We start from the raw sequence: 10,281 nt of genomic DNA, 5'->3' as shown, positions 1-10,281 counted from the left end.
TCCAAAGTGTTTGATCATTGGAGTAGAGTTTTCAGCAAAAGATCAGTCAAAATTTTTACTGAATAGGCTTGAAAGTAGGGGTGTAGTCGTTGAATGGTCATAATAATTGTGAAGATAACTTTTTTAATCTGAGAAGACCTTATTTCAGCCCCGTGCAGGACTAGACTTATGTAGTAAATGGATTTCTGCACTTTATTTTTTTTTCAAACTAGCATTGACCTAATAGCTTCAGAAGTTATAGCCAAATACATGAACAACTTTTCGTCTGTATTTGGCTTCGTTAGGAGTGGAGGAGAACTTAAGTATAGCTTTAAGTCGTTGAAAGCCTTTAGACATTCTTCTGTCTAGGTAAAGTCTTTCATCTGCCTGAGGATTTTGAAGAAGGGGAGACTTTGTTCTGCAGACTTAGAAATAAATCGGCTGAGGGACGCAACGTGCCCCACCAACTTTTGAATATCCATCGAGAAGTTGGAGGTTTCATGTCAAGGATGGCTTTAATCTTCTCGAGGTTAGCTTCGATACCTCACCTTGTCCCCATGAAATCGAAGAATTTTTTAGAGAACACCCCGAAGGCGCACTTAGTCAGATTCAACTTCATTTGATGTCTCCTCAAGTCGTCGGAAAATTTCGCTAGATCATCGATATGGAGAGAAGCTTCATTGCTCTTTACGAGTATGCCATTGATGTAGACTTTCATGTTGCGATCGATTTGATTTTTGAAGACTTTATTGACCAGCTTTTGATATGTAGCTTCAGTATTTTTGAGATCGAAAGACATGATTTTGTAACTGTACAAGCCTTTGTTGGTAATAAACACCGTCTTCTCCTCATCCTCGAGTGCCATCCGAATTTGATTGTATCCGAAAAAGACATCCATAAAACTCAACAACTGATGGCTTGAAGTAGTATCGACTAGTCGATCAATTCGAGAAAGTAGAAAGCTATCTTTCAGATAAGCTTTATTTAGGTCGGTATAGTCGATCCATATCCTCCATTTGCCATTAGCTTTCTTGACCATCATGATATTCGCGAGCCAATCAGGATAGGTTGCATCATGAATGAAGTCGACTGCCAGCAACTTGTTGTCTTCTTCATCGATGGCCTTCTGTCATTTGGGAGTAAAATTTCTTTTCTTTTGTCTCACTAGTTTGTGCTTGACGTTGACATTTAGTTAGTAGATAATTAGATTAGAGGGGATACCTAGCATGTTTGAGGCAGACCGAGCAAAAATATCAGCATTCTCTCTCAAAAAAGTGATAAGCTTTTCTCATAGATCATCACTCAATGAAGATCCGACTTGAATGATTTTAGTCGGATCTTCATCGTTGAGGGGCATTGAAATGAGTTGCTCCATGGGTTCTCTCTGACTTTCTTCTTCTCTCTGATCCAATCTGTCGATAGAAAGAGCTTCAGTTGGCTTCTATCCTTTAATCACAGTTAAGTAACATTGTCGGGCCAACTGTCGATCTCTTCTCATTTTACCAGTCTCATTTCTCATCGAAAAGCATACGAAAAAGTAATATGTTGAAATAACTACTCGGAGCGCATTTAGTCCAGGCTGTCCCAATATTACATTATAAGCTAATGGAATTCAGACTATGAAGAAGTTAAGTCGTACGGTTGATTGTCGAGATTATTGTCTGGTAGTGACAAAAAGTTCTATCTCTCCTACTTTGACCAAGTTGTCAGTAAATTTGATTAAAGACATGTTGATTGATTTTAATTGGTTAGTAGAAAGTTACATTCGGGAGAAAGCATTGTGGAATAACATATCAGTGGAGCTTCCATTATCAACAAGACATCATTTTACATCGTAGTTAGCTATTGTCATAGATACAACAACAGCATTATTATGAGGAGTTTAGACTCCTTGTAGATGTTCCTCAAAAAAAATGATGTCGTCGCTTCCTCACTGATATTTTGAGAGCCTTTCGAGTCGTTTGCCCCCCATAGTCTCAGTCCTGTCGAGATCATATTGATCATGTTCGCTGTAAGTTGGGTGTAAGTTTCTTCCTCGAGATGCAGCTGTGATTGAGGATCAGCAGGTAGCTACATAGATCGATCCTGCAGGTATTTTTTGAGATATCCTGTCTAATTAGGGCTTCGATCTCATCCTTCAACTAGATACATTATTTGGTATCTTGATCGTGGTCATAATGAAATCGATAGTTGCACTTTCCGTTGAAAGATGCTAGCCACGACTTTATCGACTGTGGTTGTCAGAAGTAACTCTCCCTTTCTATCTCCATGAGAATCTGTGCATGAGGAGTAGTAAAAAGGATGTAAGAGTCATATCTGTTGCTGAAGTTCTTTGGCTTCAGACTTGGTTGGAGATGTGGAGCCTCTCTCTCGACATGGATTCGGCTGGGTCCCACAGAGATTCCACCCTTCTTCATTTTCTGCTTACCTTTACCTTCAGATTGGTGCCGGTCAGTTGCACCTTTCTCAGTGTGAATGTATTTTTATGCATGCTCGAGGAGTTTGATATAGGATCGAAGAATCATCTTATCCAAGAAATAGGTAAATTTGATGCTTCGTAACCCCTTTTTCATGGTTGTGATGGCCGTCGATTCATTAAGATCTCAGACCTCTAAGGTGGCAGCGTTGAAACACGTCACAAAATTTTTAGAGATTCTTCATCTTGCTATCTGATAGAAAAGAGACTGTCAGAAGTTCAAAGTATCCTTCTGCTGGTGCTGAAGTGCACTATGAAAAGTTGTTCAAATTGCTCGAACGAATGGATACTCTCTTGTTGAAGTCCAAAGTACCATCTTCTAGTAGTTTTTCAAAGAGTAATCGAAAAAGCAACACAGAGGAGGGTGTCGGATGCCCTTTGGAGAAGTATGAGAGTTTTGTAGCTCTCAAGATGGTCGAGTGGGTCAGTGGAGCCATCATACGGCTCAATCTGCAGTATTTTGAATCGATTTGGAATTGGCTTGTCTAGAATTCATCGGGAGAAGGACGGACGAGTATTGATGCTGAGTTCGTCGGTAGGATTTCGATTATTTATTTGGAGCTGATCTAACCAGCGATCAAACTCCCTCAGTTTACGGTCGTATTCATCCAATCGTCTCTGAGATTTATCGAGACGTTGAGAATATCCTGGGGTAGAGCCTTCCCCAAAAGAACTTGATGGAGACCATGGTCTCTTCCTCATTTTCGAGACTCATCGAGGGGAAGGAGACCGACGATCTTCAAAATCAGCATGTGGGGTGTGTCGGGAATCAGGGCAAGGTGAGTGTTAGATGGATCGATGACTCACCCGATAGGAGTGTCGAGTCGAATGACGGGATGAAAAATGGAGCCGGCAGCTGTGCCTGGATGGCACATCCCATGGCTTTGGTTCTTCTGGTTGCCGTTGCTGCTGCTGCTCCGCAGTTTGTTGGAGACTATGTACAGCCTCCATTAGTGTCTTCACTTGCTGCACCAAGATAGCAATTGTTGTTGGTCCGTGGTAACCATCGATCGTGAGATGCTGGGCTCCGTGAGGGTCACCAGAAGCGCATCACGGCATGATGATCGTCAATCGGAACTGGTGGAAGCATTCTAGCGCTCTTATCTTGGTCATTGTGGTTCTTGTGGAGGAATATTTCTCTTCTCCCTTCTTGGCACGCCAAACTGTTGTAGCCAATCTTCGATGAGATGGTTGGTGGTGAGCCAAATTATTGTGCCTGAGTACTGAACAATAGGAAACCTACAAAATGAAGTCCTCTTGCTGGAAGTTGTCAGACGAGGGATCCTCGATGCTTAAATTAGCCAAAAAAAGGGAACAGCCGAGAGACAAAAGTAAGAGCCCCAAAACTTATAATTAGTATCACTTACTTGGTCCTTCATAACTTTCCGCTTTATATAACGCGAAAAAAGTCGTTCTGTGTAACTCTGCTCCTTGAATACTCGAGACATGGGAGTTATGGCACTTACCGGACGGTTACCTCATTAACTGCCATTAAAATCAAGTAATGGGCTACTTGTAGGTGACTAATGCACTCCACGTTCACAAGTAGTTAATATTCGTGCCGGATAATCATCGTTTGATCTTGGATTTGTGAGATTTAAATAGTCGGCATGATGCCGAAGAAGTTGTCGGTCAAATACCAACTATATGTCGAGCCGTTATCGGCCAGTCGTCAATTATGTGTTGAACTAAGTCGGTAAAAAAGCCGACTTAGTCAGATCCCATCGATATAAATCGGCTCGATTCATAATATGATATGTCTGGTCAGTTCGGAGATGAGAAAAAGAAATAATCGATGCACACTAAGTCGGTAAGGAAGCGAGGAGGAGAGATAGTCGGCTTGACGATGAGAATTTATTTCAACATAAAGGATTAGATATTTTTATTATCCTTCAAAATTGAAATAAGTACGAAACTCTCTCAATCAAATAACTGCAATAAAAGTTAAATTTTAAAATATAACTCTCTTCAGCCAAAGATGCTCTAAAACTATTTTGGGAGGAAGAAAGAGAGACACGAAGGAGGCCAGTTGATTGATGTCAAGTCCAATCCATGGAGTATCTCCTGTACACCAATCCGATCTCCGACTACGAAGGGGTTGGCGTTCTAAGTGGAGAACGTTGCAGAAGTGTCGCGTGACACCGATCGGTTGCAAGGTTATTTCTTTTTCTTTTCTCTTCTTCTTCTTCTTGTTTTTTTTTGGTACCGATCGGTTGCAATGTTAAACAACCCAAAGGAGCCTTGGTTGACCAGGATCAAATTTGATACAGCTTGACCAGGATCTTGGTTTGATGCTTGGCTGCATCAAGGGACCCAATTCAGTGTTCATGATAACCTATCTAAAGGGTACTCTAACCGCACCGCTTTGTCCCCAATGCCCCAATTATTTCCTGCGGTCCCACTGGGCTGACTTCAAACCCCATACTTCCACATCACAGACGATCCTAATCGCTCATTCTGGGCCCCGGAGCTGAAAAGAGTGCCGGAGGACGCTCCTTTTAGCATTATCATCCCAAAGACCCTTGGAACAGCGAAGACCCAATCTAACTCAACCCACCCATGAAGTTTACTCTACTCTCATCTCGACGACCCGACGACATCTGACTTCTTCCAACCCCAATTCGAAAGCGTACGTGTTTGATAAATTATACAATGGAGAGAAGAAATAGTCCAATTTCTAAATACCCTTCTTTTAAAAAGAATCAGGAAGCCTGGAACTTAAAAATTACTATATTGGCGCGGATTAAATCGAAATGTTTTGCATCTGTAATAAAATTTTACTAACTGAACCAACTGATCTGGAATAAAACTTTGAATCTGTAGTTTTAATCTGACTTCATTTAAAGTGATATAATGTAAATGAAAGCGTCGACGCGTTGAATCAAAGTTCTAAGCTGGACTTGGACCTAATATTTTATTTAAAACTCGACCCGACAGACCCAAACTCAGACACTAATAGGCCCGACAGAATTTTTGGGTTGTCTTGGTGCTGGTACCGCAAACACTTCCTTTTAATTTAAGCTTTTAGCTCCTTTCCTCAGCCCCCAAAAAAAAATTTCTGCGTCAGCTCACTTCTCATCTCCCCCACAACGATGTCCTCCCCGACACCCGCCACACCCCCCCGCCCCCAACCCCAAAACCCCCAACAACCACAGAAGCAAAGGTATGGGTCCCACTTCGTCCACGTGTCCCGTTCTTTAGTGTTTCTTTTCCTGTTTATTCCCACATGGCCACCTCCATCCGGCTTGATCTCCTTTCTCCTCGTATCAGGGAAAGAAAGAAAGAAACCGGTCCTCCTCCCATCACTCGTCTCGTGATTCCAACGGCGACCCCAGGATAATTAAAAAAGAAGCCTCGCTTTTGTGTCACCTCGCCTTTCCCTTCTCTCTGTCTTCTTTTCTCTCTCATGACTCTTCCCCCCAAAAGATGCCATCCCCTCTCCGTAACGGCGACGCCCCCCCTCCCCGCCTCCCCTCCCCCGCCGTCGGCCGCCACCCCCATCACTTCCACTCCACCGTCTCCGAGCAGAAGATCCGCCGCCTCAACGCGCTTATCCTCCTCCTCCGCCTCGCCGCCTTCTGCTTCTCCCTCGTCGCCGCCATCTTCATGGGCACCAACTCCTCCCGCTCCCCCGGTTCCCCTTCCTGGCTCCAGTTCCGCCCCTTCAGGTACTCTTATATCCCATCTCAGTCCCTCCCCTTCCTCCCTATTTACCAATACTGCCACCGCTTAGCTCCCGGACTGTTATCTCGCAGGCTCGTGTTCGCGGTGAACGCCATCGTGGCCGCCTATTCCTTGTTCGCGATGGGGCTTTCCATCTGGGAGATCCTAAAGGGCGCCACCCTCTTCCCCGAGCCCCTCCAGCTCTGGTTCGACTTCGCCCACGACCAGGTAAATTGCTTGTTACTCTCTAATTAATTCAGTAAAGATTCGATTTTTTTGTAAAGACGGGAGCTTTATTGTGGCTAATTAGGTTTTCGCGTACCTGGTGCTGGCGGCGGAGGCGGCGGGGACGGTGGAGGCCCGGGAGCTGAAGGGGGCGCACGCGTGCACGCTGGAGAGCGCCTTCTGCGTGCAGGCCGACATCTCCGTCGCTCTCGGCTTCGTCGGATTCGTCTTCCTAACCCTTTCCGCGCTCGTCTCCGGCTTCCGTCTCGCCTGCCACGTCATCACCGGCTTTCGCTTCCACCTCTAGGCTAGTCCATCCCTGAGGCGGTCGCTTTCTCCCTCGCTCGCCCGTCGAATCACCCCTACAGTTACCTGACCCACGTGGCAGTAGTAGATTGATGCAGTACACGAACAGCTGACCTTTGGCTAAATCAATCGCCGCCTGACGGTCGGCGATCTGATCTATAGCTTCTTTTTTTTTTCTTTTTTTTTTTTTAATAATTTTTTATGGAAGAGTGTTTTTTCCGAGTCCGGGGTCCATCGTGCGGTTGTAAATCTTGTGATTCCCCTTCCATCCGAAGGACGAAAAGCTCCACTAATTTTGTATGTATGTATTTTTTAATCGCGCGTCACCCAGTCTGTACTAAATGTGATCCGGGAGTTGAATTTGATATATTCTCTTTCGCAAAAAACCAAATTTGAAATCTTTTGTGAGGTATGGTCCATATTTTCTCTGGTACCGGTGAAACTCAAACTTTCCCGGCCCTCGCGCTCGACACGTTTTGTCCACGTGGGAGGGCTTTGGAAGGCCTCTGGGGTCGAGAAAGAAATTATTCATCGAGCGCCAGGTTATCGCGACGCAATCGACACGTCAGGCAAGCATCTGCCGGGGGAAATCGCTGCGGCGCGTAGCGTGCTTTGGACATACTGCTCCGAGTACGAACGTATCAGATGGGATGGCTTCCGAGGCTCTGCTTCAGTGGTCAACGGCAACAGCTGTAACCTGGTACATGCCTGGCGAAGGGGGGCTCGTTACATTTTTTAGACTGAAGCCCGATGGATCAATCAATCCTTGAGAATTTGTTTTTTGATTTTTTATTTTTTTTGACGGTGATGCCATGGTACGGGCTGTATCTTTGGCTACGATGGCGACCGCTGGATCGTGATCACAAAGCGGCTATTGCATGATCCAACGGTGAATTGGCTCAAAGAAAGGCGCATCTTTCTTTCGTGCGAAAGATACAACCCCGATCCGGCATGGAAGGTGGTGGGCGGTGATTTGAGGACCTGAGGTGGAGGATTAAAAATAAAAAAAAAAAAGAAAAGGGAAAAGAATCTAAGCAGTTGGAGTTGAAGCTCTCTCCGAAGACAATCAAATCACTTTTAATACCATGTTTTGAATTCCATCCTAAATTATTGTATGGCAGTGACATTCCGTCCTAAATTATTGCATGGCAGTGGCATGGATTCTCGATGACCTCGCAAAAGACTTTGTTTGGTGCGAAGGTGAGCCACATTCTATTTTATGTTATCTTGCTTTGGAGAAGCTTTTATTGCCTGTATCTGAGGGGTTTTTAGGCTTCGGAAATTTAAATAGGTTTAGCACGTGATGATATCAAGTGTCAGAGGAAAGTTTTTGTATGATCAAAAATTAGGCACCTTGTGGCAATTATCAGATCCGATTTGTGATATTGGTACCGTCACATGCTGGATGAGCTGTTGGTTCTTGGATTTTCCATGTTTGCTTCGCCTACGCCACCGCATACGTCGATGTGATACATTTGACTAGCGCAGGTGCTGACATATCTAACATGCCGACAAAAACATGAGATATGTAGGTGGTATCTCATTTTTCATCTAAAACATGGAAGATGTTTGGTTGCCATTACCGTCAAAATCCGAGCTAAACTATTAAGACATGAAGCAGTGAGGTCAGCTCTCAACTATGGAGTTTGGCTGAAGGAACTCTCATAGTATTCACGTTCAGTACTCTGAAATTTTTTTAAAAAAATATTCGCTTATCAAAATCTATACTGTAAAAAATTTGTCGATGCTTAAGTTAGATTGTGATAGAACGTAGAGCACATTAAGAGAACCCGTTATGTAAAAAGAGGACCGATGTTTGTTGCTGAGTAAGATGGAATTGGGCCTTGATTCCCTGGTAACGGTCCCCACAGATGACTACCATAGCCGACAGTTTGATTGGTGCCTCGGTTGGCTACTAAGATTGTCAGTTTGGTTTATGCCGAGGTAATCACTTCGGCTGGTCGTAAAACAAATATATATTTAAAATAATCAAATCCAATGGTTAAAGTTTAAATTAATTTACGATGCATGTGGTTGTAAGATATTTCAGTAGCATGCGTGCTGGCGAATCTTGTTGCTTTTCTGTTTTTTTTTTGGTAAATGTAGCTAAGTTACATAAGAACATGAGTCAAATTGAAACTAAAAGCAGGAGAACAGTGTGAATAAAGAAAACTACAGCTACGGAATTGCACATGCATAGCATCAGCTAGCAAAATGCTCTGAAGCTGCGGCGGAATAGGCCTAGGTTTAACGAGCAAAATATCATTATGCAGCGCTTGGGAAGCAATCCAATTTACTGTTTGACTATCTTTTCTATTGTTGGTGCTTATTTTTGTTGAGATTGGAAGATGGGCAACTGAGCCTTGTATGGTGGTGCTGGAGTGATTTACAAAATAAATTCAGATCGAAGATTTTTACTCCGACGAGAATCCTCCGATACTCAAGTCAGAAATCAGAAAACAATGGGAGCAGCAACTGATTCTTTGAGAGGGATTACTTACTTAAGTCCTTGGAGCTTTAGCTATTTATAGAGGATGTGGTTGAGTAACTGTGAGAACGTGCAGTTTCGAGGAATTAGTTACGTTCGAACTTATCTACATTATGGACAGCTGCTACATGTACTAGGGAATCGACTGGTCGAGACAATGGAGGGAACTCACGTGCCAGATAGACCGCACAACTGACTGGATACAAATGGATCTGCTCTACATACCTCAGTTCGGTGTTTGGATCGGCAACCACGGTGATAGCTCAGTGATCTGAGGTATCAATGATAGCACGACGGATCTAAGGTATTCACGGTACCACCATAATACTATCCCCCTATTTTTGAGTCTGAAAATCAGACGAAAAAGATATTCCGAAAGTCATACCTCAGATTTGGGGATGCATGCTCCCATGCCTTCATATGTGTCCCAACATTTAAGGTTGATGACGTTAGCTTGGCATGATTGTCATGAATAATCGCAATTGATGGAACCACACAGCTGGTGGTTTTTTCAAGGATTTAATTTCTCCAGCGATAGCTTTTTGTCTTCACCTTCGTCCTCTTTTAAATCTAATTTTCAAGTGTACGGAGAAGACGATCGCAAAGCCTTTCCACTTCAAACTTTCACTGCAACTCTTAGAGACAAGATGAATCCAAAGCTCATGAAAAAACTCGAACTGATGTTAGCCCGAAGGAAGTAGGCCAAAGTTCTGTCTGTTGGTCCTCCAGCTCCAGTGAGTGGCAATGTCCAGGCTCCGATCATTGAATCGACTAGCGTGGCGATGAGAGATGAAAAATCCCCCTTCAATCATCAAATCCATAGCTCCACCATTGGAGGCCGCAATAGGAGCTTCGACAGAGGAGGTTTTGATGAAGAAGACTTCGGTGGAGGGCATACAGGCGATGGAGATGGTTGATCATTCGAAAGAGGTTCAGGCAATGGCGATAGAAGCTGAAGATTCTTTGGAGCAGGTGATGCTTATCCCGTGTCTTCCCTCGGCCATTTCCCAAGTAGGTCCTTCACAATTGGTGCCTCCGCTCCATCTGCGATGGAGAATCTCGAATCCACAGTGGAGTTTCTAAGAAATTTTCTCTCTCCTATTGAGAAGCAGCTCCTCTGTGAGCAAGGTGCTCAATAGCGGAT

The 10,281-nt window shown here is 43.9% G+C and overlaps 1 protein-coding gene across 2 annotated transcripts; it reads left to right on the top strand.

Moving 5' to 3' along the window:
• Nucleotides 1-5,685: 5,685 nt before the first annotated feature.
• Nucleotides 5,686-7,040, top strand: LOC105033834 (CASP-like protein 4C1). Of its 2 annotated transcripts, XM_010908774.4 has the most exons (3): nt 5,694-6,123; nt 6,211-6,346; nt 6,429-7,040. In XM_010908774.4, the coding sequence occupies exons 1-3, from the start codon at nt 5,882-5,884 to the stop codon at nt 6,648-6,650; spliced, it is 600 nt and encodes a 199-aa protein (XP_010907076.4). In that variant the 5' UTR covers nt 5,694-5,881; the 3' UTR covers nt 6,651-7,040. The 2 variants fall into 2 exon arrangements, with proteins under 2 accessions (XP_073101207.1, XP_010907076.4); XM_073245106.1 differs by having other exon boundaries at nt 5,686-6,346.
• Nucleotides 7,041-10,281: the final 3,241 nt, after the last annotated feature.

This window comes from Elaeis guineensis, chromosome 10, assembly GCF_000442705.2.
Source record: "Elaeis guineensis isolate ETL-2024a chromosome 10, EG11, whole genome shotgun sequence".
Taxonomy (NCBI): domain Eukaryota; kingdom Viridiplantae; phylum Streptophyta; class Magnoliopsida; order Arecales; family Arecaceae; genus Elaeis; species Elaeis guineensis.
The sequence above is the reverse complement of the archived record's forward strand: the minus strand, read 5'-3'. Positions and strand labels throughout refer to the sequence as shown.

Excerpts from the sequence above, each read along its gene's own strand:
- LOC105033834 (XM_073245106.1), top strand. The coding sequence starts at position 5,882 with ATGCCATCCCCTCTCCGTAACGGCGACGCCCCCCCTCCCCGCCTCCCC. Across the intron at positions 6,347-6,428 it reads TCGACTTCGCCCACGACCAG|GTTTTCGCGTACCTGGTGCT; the intron begins GTAAATTGCTTG and ends GTGGCTAATTAG.